A 25,015-nucleotide genomic window follows, 5' to 3' on the forward strand; every position below is an offset into this window, starting at 1 on the left:
AAACTTGTTATTGGAGTCTATGGAAACCCATTGTCCATATATGTATGTCGATGGTTCAGCAGGACCCACCTCTGTCAGAGCACACTGGGGAGGCTGTAGCTACATTGTAGCTCATCCCCACCGGCATGTGAACGGATGGATGAATGACTGATTGTGTTGTGAAGCACCTTGGGGGGCTGTAGAACCCAAATACACTTACCATTACAACCTTTTCCAGTTATAGCTATTCATGAAATGAGTTACTTCCCTGTCGGAGCATGTGTTTGTATTGTTTATTATTGTTTATTAGAACATACCACCTCCCTGTTTTATGACCCAGTTCACTTGGAGGTTGGGACTCTTTAATTTAAGTTTTATTTTTCTTCTGTCATTGACATTTATTGTGTTAAATGATTGTTTATGAAGTAAATGTCTAATATGCATTTGAAAGACTCTACACTTTAGAGTACAATATGCAACTAAAGGTTTTTAACACCTCAGTAAACCAAAAGCAGATAAACTATCACAAAGGGAGTCAGATAGGAATGTGTAATAAATAAATAAACATACATCAGATTAATAAAGTTAGAATTTTGTCTGAATGTCTTCATGTTCGAAAGTAAATGGTAACAGTTAGCAGTAGTCAGGAGAAAGCGAGCGAAGACAAAAGCACTTCTTCCTTTGATGCTTTGTAGATATTTTATATTTCCTGTCCTATAATGAAAATGTTGCTGGAAAACTGCCGTTTGGAGCTGAGAGAAAACTTTTAACCATCATCATATTGTAATCCTCAGAGTTGAAGACTAACAAATGGCAGCAAAGCGCAGCAGTCTGTTTCTGCAGAAAATAACAGTCCAAGTATTAAAAAGAATGATGAAGATGCAAAAAAAGTGCATTTAGGACAGTTCCCCAGTAATCTGGAATAAAACTGCTGAACTTTTAGAGCATAGTTGCCTGTGAGCTAATGTTTCATCCATTTAAGTTGAATTAATTTGGATTACATCTATTTTTAAAGTGTTCTCCCTTTCATAGACGCTTTTTCTATGGAAACTATTATTTTCCATTTTTAATAGTAAGGGCGGAATGACTTGTGTGTTTTAGAAGAAAGTTTGGATCTTTTCATTGAGACAAATCAGTGCAAAATGTGCATACATTACCACTGTAATTTAATTTTCATTACAATAAATCTTTTTCCACACACAAATGTGCTAGTGCACCTTCTGCCCCCACCCCATGTTTGTGCCGAGTATTTAATTTAATGCAGCTGTTGCAACGATTTTCTCATTCCTCTGCTAATGGGATCCTCCTTTACCTTATCATCTCCTGAGAGCTGTAACCCTTTTACAGAGTCTAATGGTTCATCTGATCACATTAGCCCTCCCTCTTTAGCAGGGACACGTAAACCCTTCTATGTAACTCACACACAAAAACTGTGTTACCATCTACTCCAACAGTGGGTTACAATCGTTTCAATAAATGTTGCATTGACTCAGAGTTGTTTAAACACGTAAAAGACATAGTGTTATTTACTCGAGCTAGTTTGGAGAAGGCGTAGCTGTTCTCCACCTGGAGCTAGAATTGGATTTTATTTTACGATGTCAGACAACATCTGGGGCATGCTTAGCATCCGTTTCTGAGCAAACATCTGTCTGCTGCATTAAAGCTACAATAGCAAATTTAGAAAATAAATTGGCTTGAAATATTTTTCATGCCTTTTAACAAGATAGGATAGCTTTAAATATATCATGGAGATCCCAAAATATTAAATAAATCTCACATTTGTCAAAAAACCTCCACCAATAACATCTTTCAGACCAAAACAACTATTGGACCATTCAGTTGCTGGTCTCTCCACACTTCCCTGGGTTCTCCACCACTGGTGCGAGAGGTTCTCCTCTCAATCATATCAGAGGAGAAACAGCTGGCTGCTACTACTTCAACTTTAGGAGAAACTAAGTTCCAAAAAGAAAAACACCATTTGAAGTCACGGACAGCAAAAGATTTTTGGACTGAGAAAACAGCGACTGGTGTTTAGCTCTATCTCGTATCCTTCTAAATCACAGGTGTCTAGTTCTAGCAGAAGCATAAGATACCTGAGGGAAGGGGGGATAGTTCTGTGACTGTGTTTGCATAGTTGTTGATTTAGTGTCCAGGAGAGAGCAGAGCTAGTAGAAGCTAACTGTTAGCATTAGCAACTCCACAGCATGGCAGAACTCCTTCAGGCTTGTGTTATTTGCAAAGATAAAACGTCAACGTTTCAGAGCGAACGGTGGCAGTGGAAGAGTTGTATTGCGGTTAGCCAATCATAAGCAAGATGTTAAAAATAAATAAAAATGAGGAAATCTTCCTCAACCAGCCAGAGCTTTAGTTTTAAACTGAAAACAACAACAATGCATTTGTCCACCCTAGAGACCACAGTAAGCATATTGAAATAATGAGTGCAGGACCACCCTAAACTCTTTAAGTCCCATTAACATTCTCTAAATTTGAATGTAAGAATGCCGTTATTAGGCATTTGCTTTGTCACTGATGTACAAACAAACCCAGGAAAAACAAGTTTTAAATTTATGAGATGCAGACATAATCAAATACAGCTGGAAGTTCTTGGCAATTTATTCTGTTTTCCACTCAGTAATCATCGTCAGTGAGTTGTGGATGAAAGAATTAACCTGGAGAAATTGATTTAAAGTGCTGCAACCCATGATTTACCAAACAAAACCATTTTGAACTAATATCTTTGAACCAGTGAGGGTCTTCCTCTGCCCCTCCCTCTCACTCCCCCACCCTGTGGTATGGTAACCAGCTCTTTCACACTGATTTCCTCCTTCTTTCAGGCCAGCATTAAACGAATGTCCACTATTAGATTATCAGATTTATTCACTAAGCTGCTAGAAGGGAACTATAAGGGATTTACCAGTGGTAATTACCCAAATTCCCCTATTGAACAGGGAAGTACCCTTTGTCTTGATTTAGAGAGTAAAGCTGGAACCTTAAAGGTGAAGGAGCAAAGGGATTAAGAGTTGTAAATCACGCCTTCCACTTTGATTTAGAGGGACACGTTTTAAAACTGTATCTGAGTCGCCCCTGGAGTCAAAACTACGACAGAACAATGTGTTTCCATTTGAAACATCTAAACCAGGGGTGTCAAACTCAAACTCACACGGGGCCGAAATGAAACTCTGGGACGGAGTCGAGGGCCAAACTTAATATTTTTTGAAAAAGTGACGGCAAATTTGCACATTTTCTTTATCAACATGTATGCAATTTTGAACCTTTAAATTTGGAAACAAACATATTTCTGCATTAACACTGAATGTGGAATAACCAAATTACACACGAGCAAGTCAGTTTTAAATAAACACATCAGTGGTATTCATTACTTGTGGTATATTCAGCATTTATAAATCTATTCAGGATTTATGTTTTCTTGTTTATTCATTTTTCTTATTTTTTATTCTCCTTTTTTCTCCTGTAATACGTGTCATCGCTGCTGTGACGTCTAGCTTTCCCCACTGAGGAACAATAAAGGGATTTTCTATTCTATTCATCTATCTGCAGCCTTTCCACTTCCTGTTTACTGTAGGTTAAATCTTTTCTCACAGGCCAACAACAAAATAAAAATATCATTTTATCTTAAATGAAAATGCAACATCTCACCTGTTAACTTTCATGTTTTGGAGCAGAAAAAGAGCATCAAACCAACATATTTAAAGCTCAGTTTGCTCCACTGGTTTACTGTGATGCTCACCTGTTCCAGCCAGATACCTGCATCATGGGGTTGATCTGAGCTGAGGAGGAGACTCCTGTTGTTTTGTTCATCTTCATCATAATAATGACAACATTAGATGACAACAGGTGCTCACCTTATAGGTTTGTGCTGATGAACATGTCTGAGCAGCTTGACCACGTTGTTGTGTGTCGGGGAGGAAACACAACAGCAGCCACAGAGTCATGCTGGTTTGAGCGTGTCGCTGCTCGCTGGAGTTATATCAGCTCTGTCTGGACGTTAGTTTGAAAACTTTCTCTTTAAGTCGTGAACACGTTACTGAGCGGCTAGAATCTCCGTTTCTGGGCTTCAACGTCAGAAAACAGCTGAGTGAACTCGGCGCTGAGTGAGAGGAGTGTAGTTTGCCCGAGACAGCGGAGGAGCTGCAGACACCCAACTACCTCTGACTGCCTCGGCGCTGAAAAAACACAAAGGAGGGGGCGCGTCTGCTCCGCGCTGGCACCGCAAAGAATCATGGGAGTTGTAGTATTTGCGGTAAAATTGGCCAGCGGGCCAGTTTTAATATATTTTTGATATTTATCTCGCGCATTCGGCCCGCGGGCCTTGACTCTGACATATGTGATCTAAACGTTCATCAGCTATAATGTAGTTTTATCTGAGACTAGCTTAAGTGCATTATGTCTGTTTCATTGCTTTTGTTCTTGGACTTGTTTTTCTTTTTTAGCTATTTATACTAGCTGTGCCCATTGACAGCTGACATTGTGTGTGTGTGTGTGTGTGTGTGTTTGTGTGTGTGTGTGTTTTGGTGTGAAGGATTAACACAAAGGTGTCTCAGTCAGAGTGTAGAGCTTTAAGCTTGGTTTATGCTTGAGGCATTTACTTTGCGCTTGGTGATGCGGCTCGCGGATGGAACGCGCTTCACAACTTGCAGCGTTTATGGTTCATGCAGCTTGTCTCTGCAGTGAGCCAATATTCTCCCAGACTGTAGGGGGCAGCATGGAGCTCTGTGGCATGCATCCAACACTACACCATAGTAGAGTAAAAATTACTGTTTACAACATGGCATTCCAGCATTTTTTAACAGCGTCCTCGTCTTTTCTGACAGTGCGAGCTATTTCTCTTCAAGAATTGTTAACATGTTGATCACGGTGATCTTTGAGAGCTGAATCATACAAATATCTGTATTTACCAACCTCTGCCATACTAGTTCTTGCCAGTCCGCCATGTTTTTCCACGTCCGACAGTCCGCGTGGTTAGAACATTTCCTAGGTGCGGAAAGTTTGGGCCGTGCGGAGGCGCGGTGGAGGGGCGTGGTTGTTAAAATGACGCAATTTTGCCGCGCGGAGCCGTTTAAACTTTGCGGACGCATCAAGCATAAACCAAGCTTTAGTGTGAATGTCCATCCTTTCTGCTGTTACGATCCCAGTAAATCCTGCCAAGTTTGATGGAAGCTAGCAGCGTCCTCTTCACCACTGGTTTATCCACATGCTCCCAAAGAACAGCTTAGTGTCAGAGGTCTACTTAACTGAAAACCTTTTTTAATGACACTTTAGGAATATAATCAGTCACTCTGAGTGTTTCATGCAGGCTGAACATGAAAATAGTCTCCTACACTTGTCTGCTACATTAGCTTCTGGCGGTGAAACCCTAGGATTAAAAAATTCTGACAGATCTACATCACACTGTCACTTAGCATTCATGGACTCACCCATCTTGACTTATGGCAGGAAAGGTTGTTTCTGGTTTAGCATCCAGGAATCAGCAGAGAACGTCTCTGCTAGTAGAAGCTAACTGTTAGCATTAGCCACTGTACCACGCAGCAGAACTGTTTAAGGCTTGTGTTTTTTATAGAGATAAAACATCAACATTGCAAGTCAGTGGTAGAGCCACGTTGCTGTTGTCCAGTCCGGGGCAAGATGTCCAAATGTCAGGACATAAGACCCAAATCCTACCCTCTGAAGCTCAGCTGTGATGTGGCTCACTTCTAGTTCCTGTAAAAACATTTATCCGACATGTTTTGATTCTTACTCTGATTTCAACGCAGTCTTTCTAATTGGTAGCTTAGATCAAAATGGACAAAGCATGTTTTAATGTGTCTAATCATCCATCAGTAACGATCCGTAACACCCTCTCAGTCGCTGAGACATATTTATCAGACGTTTGCTTTTATTAACTCAGGTTTGCTCTTTAGTTTACACTCTTTTTAATAACTGTGTACCTTCAAGGAGAACAAAGTAGCAATTTAGATTTTAAGCTCATAAACTGCCAATAAAAAGTGGATTAGATAGAATGCAATATGCGTGACTCAGTATGAAGGCGACAGTATAAAATATTCAAACCAGCTTCTTCCTGCAAACACTTCTCTTTCTGCAGGGCTGCAATAGTCTGACTCTTTTGTGTGATCTGTCTCTTAATACTTGGCGTATTTCCTTCATAAAATCCTGTGTGTGAGGTTGTGATCTCTTATTCTAATGGCTCCCCTGGGTCTTGCATTTTAATGAGTTGCCTTGAGCTTTCAGTCCATATTCCTCAGTCTACAGTAGTTAAGATGGATGTTTCACCTTCTGATTAAACCTTGGCTCAAAAAGCTAACGCCAAGTACGACACAAGGAGACATGGGCGCGGCGTCTGCGGGGGACCTGAGCGAAAGGTTTAGCTCGAGTGACGAATTTGATTACAGATAAGTCTCCGTTAAGATTGCAAAACACCACACAAATAAGGTTGATGTGTTTATTTTTGATTATTTTATGACCTATGACCGATGAATTAACACTTGATTTGAATGTGAAAACCTGCTGATTAAAGTTGAACAGAGGAGCCGACACCTTGCTGTGCTTTAAATAATCACAACGGAAATACCCTCAACCTGCTACAAATGTTTACTTATCTTTGCTTATACCAGCCATGTATAACCATATATAACATTTTCATTGTTATTGTTCATCCTTTACATCGTGAATTCAGGTTTTATCTCTTTTTTCTTTAATCCCTCTTGTCCTGCACGGCTCGGTGTATTAGGAGAAGGTAGTAATGTTGGTCATTATGCTCTGAGGAGCATTTTCCAGCCTCAAGGCCTGACATTTGACTTCTTTATGAGACCTGTAACCTTCATTATCTCGGCTCTAGAGGAGCGTGCAAACTTATGCAAATCAAAAAGAGTAAATTCAGCTGCAGAAACCATTAATAAAATATTCAAAGGCCTTTTAAGCACATGCAGTGTACATATAAAGGGCTGGTCACTGAAACATGGTGGGCATTAAAACTCTGACAGGCTTTACATCAGCTTGAAAAGTGTTGAATAATTTACTGTTTTTGGTCATTTCTATTCATTTTGTTTTAGTGCAGAACTATAATTTTTTCTCCGTCCACTTAAAATATCAACATTGTCTTCACTTCTCTTGCAAATGCAGATTTGAGTAGAGAAAATGAGGGACTTGTAGCTCCGAGGAATAGAAAAGGAGTTCCAGGAGGCTAAATTCTTGCAAATGTACACATTATATTAATGTGGGCTTTGGTGATTTATTAGTCTCATTTACCATAAAGGTGTTAACCTGAAAATATGCTTTTTTCTGCTGACGTTACTTTTTTTTTTAGATCAGAACAAATTGGCAGAACTTTCTTGAAGCTTGTTAAAAAAATCTATGAGAATTTTAACCCTTATATTACCTCAGTGCATTTTCTTGTGCTCAAATGACAAAAATGTTGGAAAATTCCAAACAAAATTCCACAAAAATAAACAATCAATGATGAACAAGAGTCTGCTTTTAGACCTGCTGAAGGAGAAAAAAAAAGAAAAACAACACACAACAATACAACAGGAGCAAACAATCACTGCATCAACCTGATGAGGAAATATTAAATCAACATTGTTTTACTGAACAATCACGATAATAAATCACAGTGCATTTAGTGCCAACCACAGCCTCAAGACATGTGTTGAACGTGCCCAAGTTCATACTTTATGAGAGCACCATGTGAGCACCTGTATGCGTACACGCGCTTGTATATGTAAGGTTTTTCTATAGGAGTGTCCAATAGAGAGTGTGAGGGGCCACAGATCTGTCCCCAAAGATGTGTAGGAGATGGAGGGGGCTCCAAGTCTCGGAGATCCAGGAGCTGCCCCAGAGCGTAGGGACCCCAGGGAGACTGCTACCAGAAAAGCCCCTGCCCCCCTCGAGAGGCGCAGAGGATTGCCCCGGGGGGTCACAACCAGCAGCCGGCAGAGTCCCGGGAGATATCAGCGGCAAATACTCCAAACTCAGACCCTTCACCCCATCACCCACATCATCCCGCAGGACAATATCAATGATCCCCCGTCATCGTTATGTGATGGACCCGATCAAAGGAGCCCAGAGAGACTGACTTGAAGTGGAAGCAGAGGCTATGTCAAGTGTAATATGATCTAACAAAAGATTTCTATACTGGTTGATACAAAGAGTATCTCTATTTTTCCAATTCAAGAGGATAGTTTTCTTAGCGATGCATATGGCAGTCAGAACCACGTGAGCCAAAGATGTTTCAATCGGGACATCGTCCAGGTTTCCCAGTAAACAAAGAGAGGGGGTGGTTGGGATATGACATTTCAGAGACTTTGAAGGTCTTCACATACTCTACCCCAAAATTCCTGGACAGCTGGACAGGACCACAGTGCATGAATGTAATTGTCAGGAATGTTGTTTGTGCAGTATGTACAGGTGTCAGACGACACAACCCCCATCTTGAACATCCGATGACCTGTATAGTGTACTCTGTGTAGGATTTTGTACTGAATTAATTGTAAATTGGAGTGTCTGATCATTTTAAAAGTTTTTTTTAACAAGTTTGGGACCAGAAGTTCTGGTCAAAGCTGACTGATAGATCCACCTCCCATTTTTCAATAGGGATTGCAATTTTAGCGTCTATTTTGGACAGTGTCTTATATACTTTAGACAGTAGTTTGGGGGGGTTGAGATTATAGAAGTCTAATACCCTTGGTGGTGTTTGTAATTCTATTTTATTGAGCTTACATATTTGTTTGACTACAGATTTAATTTGGTGATATTCTAAAAAGCTATTCTTATCCATTCCAAATTGGGAGACTATTTGATTAAATGGAATGAAGTCCAATCCTTCATATATGTGTTCCAGGTATAGGATTCCTTATTTTTCCAGTCCGGAAGGTTCATCATTTTGTTATTTAGCAAAATATCAGGATTATTCCAGATAGGTGTGCGTCTGCATGGTACTAGTGAAGACTCTGTCATTTTTAGATAATCCCACCATGCTGTCAGAGAGGTGCTGATACTAATACTTTTGAAGCCTTCATGTTTTCTTATGCTTGAGCTAATAAATGGTAAGTCTGAAAGCTCTATCGTATTGCAAAGTGTCTGTTCTATATCTAACCAGGACTCATCTAGTGGGTTATCTTGCAACCATCTTGGTATATATTGCAGCCTGTTGGCTAAGAAATAATAATAAAAGTTGGGTAGACCCAGTCCTCCTCTGTCTTTGGTCTTCTGAAGCGTTTTAAGCTAATTCGTGGAGGTTTATCCTGCCAAAGGAATTTAGTGATTGAGGAGTCCAGAGATTTAAACCAGTCAGCTGGTGGTTTGTTTGGGATCATTGAAAATAAGTAATTTATTCTGGGTAAGACCATCATTTTAATTGTAGCAACCCTCCCCATGAGTGATATTGGTAAGGATTTCCATCTTGCAAGATCATCTTCCACTTTCTTTAAAAGTGGGATGTAGTTTAGTTTGGTTAGATCTGCCAACTTGGGAGAGACATTAATTCCCAGGTATGTGATATTCCCTGACTCCAATTGTGTATTAAGCAAATTGACAAATGAGAAATTAATTGGTAGAACTGTGGATTTTTAGCAGTTTATAGAGTAATCTGAAACTCTTGAAAAAGAGTTTATCAGTTCTATTGAATGGGAGAGAGAGGATTGAGAATTCTGGAGAAAGAGTAAAACATCATCTGCATAAAGACTGATCTTATGTTCTATTTTCCTACACTTTATCCTTTTAATACCTGTTGTGTGCTGCTGCTAGTGGTTCGATAAAGATAGCAAACAGTGAGGGGGAGAGTGGGCATCTCTGCCTGATCCCCCTCTGAAGACAGAAGCTAGCTGATATTTGGTCGTTCGTCCTGACACGTGCTGTTGGTGAACTGTATAATGTTTGTAGCCAGTTTATGAAGAAGTTCCCAAAACCAAATTTATGTAAAGTTGCAAATAAGAACTTCCAGTTAACTCTATCAAAAGCTTTTTCTGCATCTAGAGATAATATACTAGTTTCTATGTTTCTACTGTAAGAGAAATCTATCAAATTAAGTAATCTATGTGAGTTTGTGGATGACTGTCTACCCTTGATGAAACCAGTTTGGTCAGGGTGCATTATGAAGGGGGTTACCTTCTCTAATCTTTTTGCCAGGGCTTTACAAATTATTTTGAGATCAACATTAATAAAAGAAATTGGGCGATAGCTGGTAGGAAATGCAGGGTCTTTGCCTGGTTTTAACAAGAGACTAATATTGGCTGAATTCATGTTCGGCGGTAATCTGCCGCTCTCTTCGATTTCCCTCACCATTCTGAAGAATGTTGGAGCCAGAATGATCCAGATTTCTTTGTAGATCTCTGCTGGAAACCCATCTAGACCTGGAGCCTTCCTATTCGTCATGGATTTAAGGGCTTCCTGGAGCTCAGCCGATGTTAGTGGCGAGTCCAGGACTGTAGCTTGGCTGTCTGATAATTTAGGAAGTGTTATCCTGTCAAGGAACTCATTGATCTCATTATCTGATGGGTTTATCTGTGGTGAGTACAAAGTTTGGTAAAAGTCTCTGAAAGTGTTGTTTATGCTTTCAGGGTCATAAACTATATTCCCGGTTGAGTCTTTAACAGCAGACATGGTAGTTTTCTCTTTATTTATTTTTAACTGGCTAGCTAAAAATTTACCTGATTTATTACTATGTTCAAAGTTTTCTATTCGTAGTCTTTGTGCTAAAAATTGTCTTTTTGTCAATAATTCCATGAAGTTTTAATTTAGCTTTACGTAATTTGCTCAGTAACTCTTCTTCTGTGGATGCCTCTAAAGACTTAATGATTTCCTCTAACTCCTGAATACGTTTGTTTTCTGTTTTTTTCTTATGTGATGAGAAAGAGAGTATTTTACCTCTCATCACTGCCTTTCCTGCCTCCCAGAGAATAGATGCTGATGTTCCAGGCAGGTCATTATGTTCTAAATATAAAGCCCACTCCTTTTTAAGAAAATCTATAAAACCTTTTATCTTTGAGCAGTGATGTATTAAGCCTCCAGTTTTTGCTTGGTGGGATTGTCTTCTTGTTTACCAGAGTTAAAGAAACCGAAGCATGGTCGCTGACAGCTATGGGGTGTATCTCAGTGTCTGAAATGTCAGCCAACAATGAGCTGCTGACTAGAAAGCAGTCCAAACGTGAGTGAGAGTGATGAACGTGTGAGAAAAAAGTTAATTCTCTACGGTTAGGATGAAGAGATCGCCATGCATCACAAAGCCCATAATCACTCATGTACTGTTTAACTATGTTAGTGGATTGCCAATTGCGCTGAGTCCCTGCTGTACTGAGCCTGTCTGTTAAAGTGTCCATCCAAAAATTAAAATTGCCTACAAGTATAAGTGGACAGTCCAAGTGTTCGGAGAGTACAAAGAATAAAATATGAAAGAATGAATGGTCATTAATATTTGAAGAAGTAAAAAATATACTTTCTATAGTGCCTCTCGAGATAAAAATCACAAGGCGCTTCACAAAAACAAAAACAAACAATGTAAAAATATAAAAAATAATTCAGAAAATGGTTAAAAACATATTTAAAATTACCAAAAATGGAAAATTGTGATTACAAAAATGTTAAGAAAGAGAGAGAGTGAATAGGAAAGAGGGACAGTATATGCTGATGATACATAAGCTTTGGTTCAGTACAGATATTTTTAACAATATAAATCTACCCTCTGGATCAGAAACTGTGTCCAGTACTGTGAAAATGATGTTTTTGTGTATTAAAATAGCTACACCTCTTTGCCTAGAGTAATAGTCTGCAGATGTGGCAGATCTATGAGTCTCTTGTAATGTTCTTACGCCTGCTTGCACTCTTTTCAACTGATCAAAAATCTTTAATCTTTTCTCTCTGTAGCCAGTGTTACGGAATAGAAGTGATGTAACTATCTAGAGTTGTATTTTAATACACTGTTAGTAGTTCACTTTTTATAAACAGAAGAATAGGCTGTTTTTATCATCAGGGAGTTTAATTAAACACTCTGTATTGACTTTGAGACAAGAAAAGAGAGAGAGATGGGATTGTTTGAGAATCTTTAATTTCTGAATTATAAATTCTAAACAATCTACCAGGACTAACTCTGTGATGGATGAGAATGGATTCGGATGTTGTGTTGGTGCGTGTGTGTGTGTGTGTGTGTGTGTGTCTGGTTCAGACTCTCTAGGCTGACGTCAAAGAATCTGGTCGTCTTTGTTATGACTAGATATCACGAGGCTTATAAAGTGATGACATGAGCCGCTATTTTGCCGTGTACGTACCCAGTGGGGGTCTCCCAGGTAGATCAGGAAATGCCAGGTCTGGAGACCTCGGATGTACGCTGGAGCTGTCGGTGCAGCGATCACAACGTTTCAAAGCCCGTCTGGAGGGTCGACCCCGGTACCGTTTGTCGGCGTCAGCAGGTGCTCTTATTTTGAAAGGACGTCGTCTGGTTGTTAAACGACGAAAATCTCCCGCTTCACAGTTCTTAGTTTAAAGAAGAAAACACATCTGGCCAGGCTGCGCTTTTCTTTAGGATGATGGTGAATAGAACTGAAGTCAAAATGGAACTGACTTAAAAATGGCGTTGCCTTGTTTTATATCTCTGAATTGTTGATAAGTTTCAGTAAAGTGGATTGGACACTTGAAGTCAACACCAGATTCTCTTGCGGCAGCCGAAAGCTCTGATTGGTTGGAACAATGTGTCATGCGTTTCTATGGAGAAGAGGATAAGTATGTCTGTGCCGTAGTCCTGTTTTCATTAAACATAATTCATGACATATTTATTTCACAGAGCATTCACTTGATTATTGTTGATCAACATCTGTTGTGCTTAATAATTTTAATCACAAATAAAGTACTTTGATTAAGTAAAGTTTCTTCTTCTCCTTCGGACTCTTCTCCTGGAATGTAAACAGTCTGAGGAACACCCGACCTTGGCTTTTCTACACGGTGTTATTGTGCACAGGGGTCAGCTGTATGGATTTGAAAACCATGAACTTCATAACCTTACACCAGCTCCATGTGCGTTCCATGAGACAAACTTAATAAATAATAATAATAATAATAATAATAATAATAATAATAATAAAAACCCAACAGTGTTTTTGGTTTTATTACGAGATGCATAAACTGTGATATTGTGCTGTAGATTTAATGTGTGTGTGTGTCTGTGTGTGTGTGTGTGTGATGTGTGTTTTTGTGTGTGTGTATGTGTGTGTGTGATGTGTGTGTGTGTGCGCACGTGCATGCGTGCTGAGTCTGACGCAGTGTTGGAAAGTTGCATGGCCGTGCCATACATATTGTAAAGATCCAGAAGCAGATAAAAAGAGGAAAGAATTATAAAATGTAAAGAAGAAGAAAGAACTAAAAAGAAAAGGTGATGTGGTGTGAGGTGGTTAAGAACAGGTGATCTCATCATCTAGAACATGGATCTAGCAGCTATTTAATCCTGATGTGCTCAAACCCAGTGCATCCTGATAAGAATAATGAATGTCTGGCCTGATGTTGGGCTAATACAGCCAGTCTGTCACTCCTCGCTCCTTGTAGAGTTTGCTGTCCACATAAAGCTTATCCTCCAAGATGACAGCCCTCTTGCCATCCTGGATAAACTTTTTGCGCAGCGGGAAGAGGACTCGGTGCCAATTCAGGATTTCCTTAGGGAACTGGTCATTCAAGCTGTAGTATTTTCCTTTGAGCTCTCTTCCGTGGTTTTTAACAAGATTCTTCTGCTTAAAATGTTCAAATTTAGCCACGATGGGACGAGGTCTTCTGCTGTCCACTCTTTTAGCTCCAAGGCGATGTACCTGGTGAAAGGTGATGTTTTTTACCGTTTCTTCAGGTATCTTTATTTGGGTCTGGAGAAAGTTCTTGATTGTTTGCTCGCAGTTTTCCGCCCCTCCCGTCTGCTCCGGCAGGCCTGCGAACACCAAATTATCTCTCATGCTACGGGCCTGAAGGTCCAAAACCGTCTCTTTGAGAATCGTGTTGTCCTGGGTGATCCGCTTCACTTCCTCTTCCAGGGAAGAAACGGAGTCCCGCAGAGACGCGTTCTCAGCAGCGACCTGCTGCACCTGCTCCTGGCTGAACTCCACCGATGTTCGGAGGTTCTGGAACTCCTGATGTAGAACGTCAAGCAGTTCGAGTCACCACTCAAATCCCAGAAGCCGTTTATCTATAGAGTCTAATAATTCTAATATGTCCTTACGGGGAGATGAGGCCTCAGGCGAGTCCTGAGGACGGCTCCTCTTGGTTCCAGGTGTTTCCGTGTCAGCTGCTGATTTCTTCGGACCCATAACCGAAGTCATTTCTTCTGACCATGTTCAGCGCTTTGGGCTTCCTGACAGGGTTGCGGAAGGCGCTTTATAAATAAAGCTTTGATTGATTTGATTGATTGATTGATAACAAAAAGCTCAAAACGTCGTCAATATAGTTTTGTAAACTTTCTAAATTTTCTCTACTTACCTCCAGGTTACCAGATTATTTTTTGCGTTGTCAGTAAATAAATTGGGCGATAATGCATCTTAATTGTTTGTGGAAACGTTGAATTAAAGGGTTATATGAGGGTTAAAAGAAAACCTTTTCTTGTAATTTGGTTATATTTTTAGTACATAGTTCATTTTTATAATTCTACATTTTTGCTGATTTGTTGAGTGGTTTGTTTGTTTTAGCTTCATATGGCTGTCACTGCAATGGGAAATGTTTAGGTGGGTAGAACCTTTCAAAATAAAATGAGCAGCAAAGCAAATATAAACTGTTAATTGTTGTAATGGCTGAAGGTCCTGACTCCTGGGTAAGGACACAAACAGCAGCTTCTGAGGTAAAAACTTTAGTTGTTTCCGTCTCTCCTAATTATCTTCTATTTGCCGCTCATCGGTAGGGCTGGGGGTAAACGATTATTTTTAAAACGATTATTCTGACGATTATTTTATCGAATAGTCGACTATTCTAATGACTATTTAGAAAATTAATCTAATGATTATTTTTCTATTGCACAATTAACAAAAACCAGAAAATCTCAAATAAATTCCTCAAAAAAAATTGATAAATTCTTACTGTAAGAGAATAAACACTACAGGCCTTCCATTTTGTACAACACTGCGTTTATTGTGTTGGTTGGTTATGTTCTGGTGACGTGTAGAACTTGGGAGTGCAGGCTGCTGCCTGAGAGGTGGTAGAAGATGGAGTGTCTCCATGCTGCTTTGTTTTGGTCACTTATGTGCGTGAGGCGAGTGGTCTTACGGGTTAAACCAAACTCAGGTGATATTTTACACTAAACCGAAAACCCACAACACTCTAAATGTAATAAAAGGGAGATCTACACCACAAAAAAGATGAACTCTAAACCAAAACGTAACAGCTTATCCCAACGCAAGAAGCTGTTAGCGAAGATGCTAACAGTAGCTTTACCAACATTAAGTTCAAGTTACCAAGTTTAAATAAACCAAAAACACCCGGCAGCAAACAGACCAGCACGGAGGAGAGACTGCTACCACCAAAACAGCTCTCCTCGTGTCTGAAAGAAGCTCCTTAATGAAGGGAGAAGCGCTCCCGGTGATTTTCTACATCTGCGATAGACACGAAGCAGCGCATCTGACCCCGGAAGTTGTTGTCCGTTGCCGGGAGACGAAGGGGCAAAACAGGAAAATAATCTAGTAGTGGACGGACGTTGTTCCGGGTCTTCGGTATTTGGTGGAGATGTTAGTGAAGGCGGAGAAGAGGGCGAACTAGAGGAAAAACAGGCAGATTCCTCCTCTATTTACAAACTCCTGGGGATGCAACAAGTGGGCGCGGTGCGTCGACTTCCGGATCTGACGTCGACAAATTTTTAGAATCGAGCCGTCGACTTCGTCGAGGCTTCGCTACAGCCCTACTCATCGGTGAGCTCCGGCTAAAATAAGCAGCGCATCAAAGTGAGTGGCCTGCTGCTGACATGTCCCAGTGCGTTGCACTGCTGGGATTTCTTAGAAAAGATTAGGACAGCATTTCCAAAGTGGACATTAGGATGTCGGGCTTGTTTTCCCTGCTGTGTGTTTTGGGCTTTTGTTTAGTTTAGTTCAGACTTTAACTTTAACAAATTGACTTTTAAATCAGTCGAACATTAAAAAAGCTAAGTGAAAATATGTGGCACATTTTAAATATTCTTCATTCTTAGACTGTCGGCTCAGTTTTGTCAAACACTGATTACAACTTAAAGAAATGCTCACAGAGACGTTTTTCTTTTGAGAACGCTCAGAAAGTGTCAGTCAGCAACCCCTAGAGCTTGTTTGGTCTACACCTCCCGGCCTGGTTTGGCCGTGTTAACTGCAGATCTAAGGCCAAACTTTTATGAGTGGTCTCACGGACAGACCAAATAGTTGGCAGACCACAAAAAACTATTTCCCAATTGGCTGCTGAAAGGACGAGGGATGCTGCAAGGAACGTTGTAGCAGACAGCAGTCACACTCAGTTTGAACCCTTGAGCTCTGGAAGGCGTTACAGGGTGGCTAAGGCAACCAAAAAATACACATAAGAAGTGATTTGTTCCTAGTGCTGTAAAGATCCTTAATCAGTGTAAACAATTAAATCCACGTGAATGTATGTATGCATGAATGTTTGTTTGTATTGGAGAGCTAAAGGAAAATTTCCACAATGGTGGACCAAAAAGTTTAATTCTATTCTTTAGAAGGAATCCCAAGGGTTTGTGGGTTTCGTGTTGCTTCACTCCTCGCTCCTCTCTTAACCCCCCCCCCCCCCCACACACACACACACACACACACACACACACTTTTTTGTAAATGACTTTCTACGCTTCATTTATTTTTTCAATTATCAAGTTAGGATTTGATTTGATTACCCAAGTTTGATTGTCATTGTGCAGACCCGAGTTGTTTGTCAGGTTTCTCTCTTCATTAGCTCGGCGCTATTTATATTCTCATTAGCCAACGCGTCATCAGAGAGCTGTCATAGAAGGACTAACCATCATTTCCCCCTCTTTTCTCAACCACTTTAAACTATGAGCAAGCTCCAGCAGGGATGGTGCCCATCTCCAGCTGTCTTCGGGCAAACAGGCAGGGCACACCCTGGATAGGGTGTCCATTGCAGGGCAACTCAAAGACACAGGACAAAAAACTATTCACACACACACACACACCTAAGGACAATTTAGAGAGACCAGTCAACCTGACAGTCTTATTTTTGGACTATGGGAGGAAGCCGGAGTGTCCAGAGGGAACCCACACATGCACAGGGAGAATATGCAAACTGCTTGCTGGCCGGATGTGAACCCAGGACCTCCTTGCTGTAAGACAAACCCTGGTCCTCGAGGGCCCTTATCCTGCACGTCTTTGCCCCGACACTTCTGATTCAGTGGTTGATTCACCTGTTCAGCAGCTCATCAGGCTCTACAGAAGCCCGTTAATCACCTGCTGATTGAAATCAGGTGTGATGATGCAGGGTTGAAACTAAAATATGCTGGATAGCGCCCCTCGATAGACCAGGGTTCCCCACCCCTGCTGTAAGGCAAGCCACTGTGCCACTGTGCAGCCTGCGTGTGAGTTAAACGTCAAGAATTAATCTCACTGCAACAATCCTAAAAATCTTTTTCATGAAATTTAAATAGCTGAATGTGTTTATAGAAAACCGTAACAGGTGTTAGGTTCGTTTAGCACTACAGTCGTTCGCTCAGCCCTGACTAGTGTGATGAATAAACCTGGTGTGTGTGGTGCAGAGAGAGGGCAACAGGCAGACCACCTGGGTAATTCTGCTAGAATAAATGAGCAGCAGGTTAGTTGAATCGTTCTGATTGTGCTCAGACACATAGAGGTGGCTGACGGGATCTGCAGTGGACCAGATAAACACAGTCGTGGCATCCAGACATCAATAAATAATAGCCTGACTAAATAATAGCAGCGTATGCTCTTGTGGAGGTGTTTGACATAAGCACAAGCTTCCAGGAGTTTGAAAATTACACATCTGACAGAACTGAACGATACAGGAGACGTATTTCAAGTGCAGACCACGACATGATTTGATTTGAAGAAAATCAGATATTTGCAATTATCTCTTTGAAAAGACACGTTTAACAAAAGGTGCAGACAACACAAGCCAGCATCCTCACACCGGGGTGTTTTTGAAGTGGCAGCAATAGGCAGACAAACAGCATGAGCAGGTGAGAACATTTCTCTACTAAAGTCTCTTCAGCTATCAGCGACGCTGATGTGCGTACACCATTCTATGATTGCTTTAATACTCCATAAATATACATCCAGCTTAGCCATAAGAGTTCAGACATGAGAAAGGCCGTGTATTTTAGCTGGGGTGCCCAATCCTGGTCCTGGAGAGCCGCCATCCAGCATGTTTTACTTGATTCTCTGCTCCAACATGCTGGATTCAGTGGTAGAATAACCTGTGCAGCAGCTCACCGGCTCTGCAGAAGCCTGTTCATTCCCTGCTGATTGAAATTATGCATGTTGAAACAGAGTTTAAACAAAAATATTCCGGACACCGGCCCTCCAGGACCAGGATTGGGCACCCAAGGATTTCAAACAATGACAATCACACACTTTTTGACTCTGCATTGTTTGTTGAAAGACCAAAGCAGAAGAGTGGGACACTCTGCCCTTCTGTCAAGCCTTGCGTCATAGCTGTAAAACCAAGTACCTCAAAGAAGTAATGCCGTATTCACTAGTGAACTTGGCAAAGTGTTCACTTTTTCTTTACAAAATCTTGAAGATGGACGTTTAGAACCAGAGGAACTGGCCATACGGGGGTCTGGTCATGGTCTCCATGTCAATATGTGCAAAGACTTTCTGAACAAAGAAAAAATCCTTTCAACTGAGTGGATTTTGGAAGTAGATAAATAATCTTGTCTCAAGTTCTGTCATGTTGGCATTTTTAAAAATATACTAAGCAATTTTTCTTGCTTTTAGCACCCCCTAGTGTCTGTGCATAATTATTTGTGATGAAAGCACAAGTGAAACTGTATCTCCTCGCTGTGCGTTTGTCTATTTAACATCTTAGTCTAACAGCTGAAACGTCTCCTCAGCCCTCCTTGGTGTCTAGAGGAGTGGTTCTTCACCAAATCAAACAAATCAGCTGTGTTCATGGTCTAAAGCATCCAGGAAACATGCTGGAAGCAGACTGCAGCGCCTCCACAGGTGGCGGCGCGGCACTCTGAAGTTGCAAACGTGGTATTCTGGCCACAGAGAGCGTTGGGGTTCTGGATGACATCTAATTAACATTGTAAAGGGCAATTTTAGCCTATACTGGCTCAAGAGAATACTGAAAAATATGAAAAAGTTGCTTATTATCCTTTTTATTTCTTCAGCAGCTCAAACACAACTCTGTAGCTGGACGAATGTACACAGATAAATGTGATATTCATCAAATGAGCGCAGCTGCAGCTGCGTTATTTAGATCTGGTGTCATGGTTTCATGGAAATTAGATCTTACAGTGAGGTTTATTTCTCTTTGCTGGTTTTATCTTAAGTGGTGGGTGCAACAGAAAATGGGATAAACTACATAATTGTATTTGGACTCAGTCGTAAGTCAGCAGTATTTTCCTCTTTTGATCCAATATTTGCTCTTCCTTCTCTTTTGTGATTTCAATATCATTTTTCTTTTTGTGTGAACGTTTCATCTCGACTTATCTCCACCACCACCTCTTCACTGCACGCTGCTTTTGAATATGCTTACAATTCATCATACCGTATTATTGGCATGGCAGAAGATGACTCATCTTTGAACTTCCTTTGATCTCATTCACACTTTGGAATAGAATGGCTTAGCCTTTGGTCTTTTCACTCCCTTGATTCTGATTAATGTAAAATCCCATTCCAGGTTTTACATTTTGTGTAATTTATATCGAAATTTCAATCGCTCACATTCATCTAGCCACGGTGTAACACAGCAGATCCAAAGACTAGCATCACATTTACCCTCTCTCTTTTTCTGTCTTGTCTATGTTGTCTCGCTTCATCTTTCCTTTTCACACTGTGTCAGTTCCCTGGTGGCGCCCACAGATCTGCCAGCCCCCGCTGATTTCCCTTGGTGTTGGAGAGAGATATAGGAGTTAGCTGAAGGCAACAGCGCTGTGTCCCAACAGCCTGTGTGATGAAATCAATCCACAGCATGTGTGCGTGTGCCTGCTTTCGTTTTCGGTGTCGTTCTCGACCTTTTTCTACGTGTGAATCGTTGTTTTACCTCGCAGTGCTTTCTCTTCCTTTACTTGAACAGCTCATTGTCCAGTGATCTGACAGACACACGCCATGCAGCGTTCGCAGACCTGCGCTCCACCAGCAGCGTCTTTATTTAGCCACTTTTCTGTTTCCGTCCATCCAGTCTGAGCTGGTGTCATGTGGTAGCGCCGCAGATGGGTCTGAGCGATAGCGAGGTAATGGCTGTCCAGTGCACGTGCAGCCATCCAATAAAGTTAAGATTGATTGGACCTTGGCTCCTTCCACAGGGTGAAGCTGATAAGAGAGGGTAATGCGTCATCGCTGAGGCCTCCCACGTGATATTATAGCGTGATTAAACTCGAGAGACATACATTTTAACGTTATGCCCCGTCCTGTTACACCAATCTAGAATACTGGATGTTTATCAGGAGCTCATTATTGCTGATGGCTGTGGTGTCTCATGGCCTGATGGATGTGTACGGGTAACACGATGCTTATTAGTAAATGGGATATATGGTATCGGTTGGTAGTAAATGCTAAGAAAGCGAGCTTTCCTCTGATATCAAGTATTATGGTGGAAATATTGTGTTGCACTGGAGAGACCTCGGCTTTCCCTGCAGAATGAGAGTGTGATTCACTGAGATCGGCTCAAGATAACCAATTTAGTCATCGCTTTTAACTCTTAATTTGCTGCTGGTTGGCGCGTCTGTATGTAAAACGGTGCATGCAAACACTCAAAGCAGCATGTGAGTGTGTGAGTGCTCACTCAGCGGTCTCTCAACATTGTGGCTCTCAAGGTGTGAAGTGGAACTGAGTAAAGGTAATGAAGGAGACAGCGCTGTGTAATTATTCTGCAGGGGAAGGATGACCAGTTGACTTTACCATTTATGATTCACCTTGAAGTGTAAATGCCAAGGGGACAAACTCACCCCCCTCTGCCCCCATTACCTTCACCTGGTCCAAGACATTTGTTACGAAGCTGCACTTTTTTAAATGAAGGCGTTGTGGATCATCCATCAGCACTTTGGTGTCCGGTTTGAATAGTTAATGCACTGTGGCAAGCTACCAGCAGATATTAAGATGAGGCATGAAAAGAGCGGTTTGTGAGCCCTGCTCCACTTCTGTTGCTACCAAGGAGGCTTTAATGAAAATATGGGTCAAAAAGGAGTTTGAAAGGACTCGGTGCTAGAACACCAAAAATAGTGAGTTTTCTACTTAATAAAATAATTATATTTCATATTTAAGCAGAGCCACAATTTTTATGCAGTTAGAGGCTTTTTATTTTCTATATTTTGCACAATTTAAAAATAAAAAATCAAACCAACACTGTCTGGGGCTGTGATGTAGTCAGGACATGCAGCCGTGGAGCTAGACAGCTAGCGAACGACTAAAACGAAGACGGTTCTTCAGCCAGGCTTTCTTTTTTCAGCTGAAGATTTTTATATTGTTTTATAATTGTAACTGTAATAAAAGAAACATGACATTACTGACTAATACACACGTCCCAGCATCATGTTGCATGGTTAGCTTAGCTTAGCAGCATGTGTACATTGTATACATGTTATCAAACATAGGCTGAATGTAAACATTTCCTAAACATGTCTGTACTTTTATAAGTTTTGTTTATGAACCACCTCCTCTCCTTAACCGTGTTTGATTAAACACCTGAAGCGCCGGCGGAGGAAACCGCATCAATGATCAGTTTGGGGCAAGAGCGCTCACTCCCTTGTGCTTCTGCATAAATGATAAGAGTCTTTATGGATCGGTGATGTCTCACTTGGAGCTATTTTCAGAATCAAAACCAGTTTAATCTTTTTAATGTGTTTTTTGAACCAATTGATTTAACTCATGAATGTTAATATATTTTCACCAGAAGGTGTCACAGAGCCCCCTCCTCAGCGACCTGTACCAACTCCTGTAATGGAACTCGTTCCCAGGTCAGCCTAGAGCTTTCTCCCCTCTAGCAAGCTGCGGGGGCTTCTGGAGGAAGCACCTCTCCTCCCTAAGTTGGTCATCAAATATATAGGTCAGAAATAAACATGTGATTTACACAATAATGATGAGTCATGCTCACGGACTCGTGTAAAAATGCTATAGCATCTTTTCCCAAACGGCGCTCTTGTTGCTGAATGGGGGCGTTGATGGACACGTCTGCCCGCTCTGGTGAAATGAGCAACACAATGTGAACGAGGAAAGCAGCCCAGTGAGTTCATGCTGTGGACGTCTCCGGATTGAATGTGTGTCAAACTGAATTGGTGCCAGAGTATCTCATCACCGCCAGGAGACAGAGACTGAGGACTGAGGGTGTGTCAAGAATTGCCTCTCTTTTCAGTCCACACCAAGTGGGCGGGCCTTCCATTTTTCTTCCTGTTACTAAATGAAATACACCTCTCTGTTAGAGCCCACGCGAGGGGAAGACACATTAAAAGGAGAGGTTTTAGGAGGCTGTCTGGAAAACAAAAAAGAATAAGATGGTTTTCATACATCTGCAAAACATAAAAGCTGTTGGAATGAAATGTATTATATGCAGAAGTTATTCCATTAAGTGTAGATGTTGCTTGAAAATAAGGCTTTGAGTTACATTCACAAACACTAAGACACTGCTTCTAGTCTACTCGTTACAAAATTCGTATTTGCATTCATTTATTTCACATTGTTGTTTGTGTCGTAACAAACTGCTGAGTCAGCATAACGCACGCCGTTTATAAACCGCAGCCACATGGCAGAAGCTGCCGTATCGCTCGTCTCACCCGTGCTTTGAGGTTCATCGGAGTTCTTCCTGTATTCCTTCCTGGGCTGCAGGGTGAGATCCATCATTGTGTTCTTTGCTCTGGTTCTAGAGAATGAAGTCTGGTTCTGGTCGAATTCCCAGCAGATCTAACTGCTCTTTGCTCCACCTTCTCGTCAGCGTCAGAGCAGTTCCTGTACCAGACTGTTATGGAAGATGTCCAGACAGTCTCCACCACACACTGGAATAACAACAACACTGAGAATGGCATTTCTCAGCCTCCTCATAAGATTCTGCTGTTGCTAGTGATCTGGACCCGGGTGCAGTCGGCATCTGGCTGTTTCCAGCAGCTCCACATCTTCTTCTCCAAGGAACAGGAGCGTAGGGTACGAAGCTTCGCTCCAGATGTCCATCATCGGCTTTATCATAGACGTCACATAGATACTGAGGGTGACTCACCTCACTAAACTCCCTCATCTTCCTCCTCGCAAGAGCCAAGTCTGCAAAATACAATTTCCAGGATGTTTTGCAGAACCATCATATGTGAGGCGTGTGTGCAGGACAGAAGAACGATGCTTTGCTACTTTATTTCTCTGAAATGATGTTCAGATTCAAGCTTCTTCTTCACTCTCTCTCCAGGAACCACAGTGATGACGATGACGGCGTACGATGCCGACGACCCTGGCACCGACAACGCAGCTCTGCGCTACAACATCATCAGACAGTCTCCAGACAAACCATCACCCAACATGTTCTACATCGATGCAGAAAGAGGAGACATTGTCACCGTCATCTCTGCTGCCTTACTCGACAGAGAGGTGGGTTGTCTCTCCAAACTGGATGGTTGCACACAAGTCTACTCTTTTTGTTTTTGTATCTCTGGACGTTCTGATTAGCCACTGAACAAACGGTTGTTGTGAATGCCGCTCACAAGTAGCTCTGCAGCACTTATGAGTTTCATCAAGCAGCCGCAGAAGTCAGACGAGCATTTTTCCATTTCTCCATCTAACCCAAGCGAGACAACGAGATGATTGCTTTTCCAGCGGGGTGACGAATGTCGGAACATCGATTGGGTTCGCTGGTGGAGGAGGAATATTAGCTGTTGTCAGACACTTAGCGAATAGTTTAATTGAGGTGATACACATTCATGCGCCGACTCTGGTGCTGTCCAACAAGCCTGGCTGAAAACCTGCCATCCGGAACTGCTGGAACCACGGCGGCGTAATGCCCTGATGAACCAATCTGAGAGCTACAGTAAAGCGTTTAATAGAAGTGTAATTGATTAACAGTACAATGAAATGAGATGTTGTCATAACAGGGAGCCCAGTTAGTCGCTCTTGTGTGCTGATGTGAGATCAAGTCATTTAAAAGATGTCAGGGGTTGGGGTTCGAGTGCCAAAGTGACCAATCAGCTGCTGACGTTTAGTGTGAGATTTGTTCAACTACATTAAGAGTTGGTAGGAGTCAAGTTAGAGACCTCTTCTTGACTTTGAATGGATCAAACACCTTCCAGCATACCTGGGTCCTGAAGGAGACTAGGTGGTTTGTTCTCCCTGCTGCCAGGACACCATGAATAATATGTTCACCAAACACGAGCCCTCTGTTGGGTCAAAATATTGTTTGCAACCTGAAAGCCGAAAGCATTGCTTGTAATTTCATTCCTATTTGGGATCTATTTCCTCATCCCCATGTTCACAGCATGTGTGAGCGTGCTACTAGTTCACAAACACCCCTAGGGCTTTAGCAGAAGGCAGCCAGAGTGGATCAGTTATGTAATTTTCAAAAAAGCTAATAAAACCAGAAGGAAGCATAAAAGCAGTCATTTTAGATGTTCTTTCAGGTTCTTGGGAGATTTAAACCCGGCCACTTTGGTAGCATCTTATAAATTAGATATAGAGATGACACCCATCATCCCATCCCCATCTGTAGTACGAGTTTCTGCAGCCAGCACGTCCGGCTTATTTCTGCAGCGTTCCACGTTGGTAACAACTAGAAAGAAAACACACCAGGGGAGAAAGTAAAAGGAAATAACAAATTAGACACAAATTTTCTCTGTTCTTCAAACTCCTCCAACATAATTCAGGTGGAGTGCTCTAAGTGTGTTTGGACAGACACCTCAGCTACTGCAGGAAGCAGAAAGCAATCTGAAGAAGATTGG

At 41.5% G+C, this 25,015-nt stretch overlaps 1 protein-coding gene across 2 annotated transcripts in view; it reads left to right on the forward strand.

Annotated features, from left to right (window-relative positions):
* Nucleotides 1-25,015, forward strand: part of cdh13 (cadherin 13, H-cadherin (heart)) — a 428,096-nt gene that overhangs the window by 244,834 nt on the left and 158,247 nt on the right. For both annotated transcript variants that reach the window (XM_054733486.2, XM_054733485.2), the window contains one exon: nucleotides 23,497-23,675. In XM_054733486.2, coding sequence (XP_054589461.1) covers nucleotides 23,497-23,675 — 179 coding nt within the window. The remainder of the gene's footprint in view (nucleotides 1-23,496; nucleotides 23,676-25,015) is intronic.

This window comes from Nothobranchius furzeri, chromosome 4 (genome assembly GCF_043380555.1).
Source record: "Nothobranchius furzeri strain GRZ-AD chromosome 4, NfurGRZ-RIMD1, whole genome shotgun sequence".
Taxonomy (NCBI): domain Eukaryota; kingdom Metazoa; phylum Chordata; class Actinopteri; order Cyprinodontiformes; family Nothobranchiidae; genus Nothobranchius; species Nothobranchius furzeri.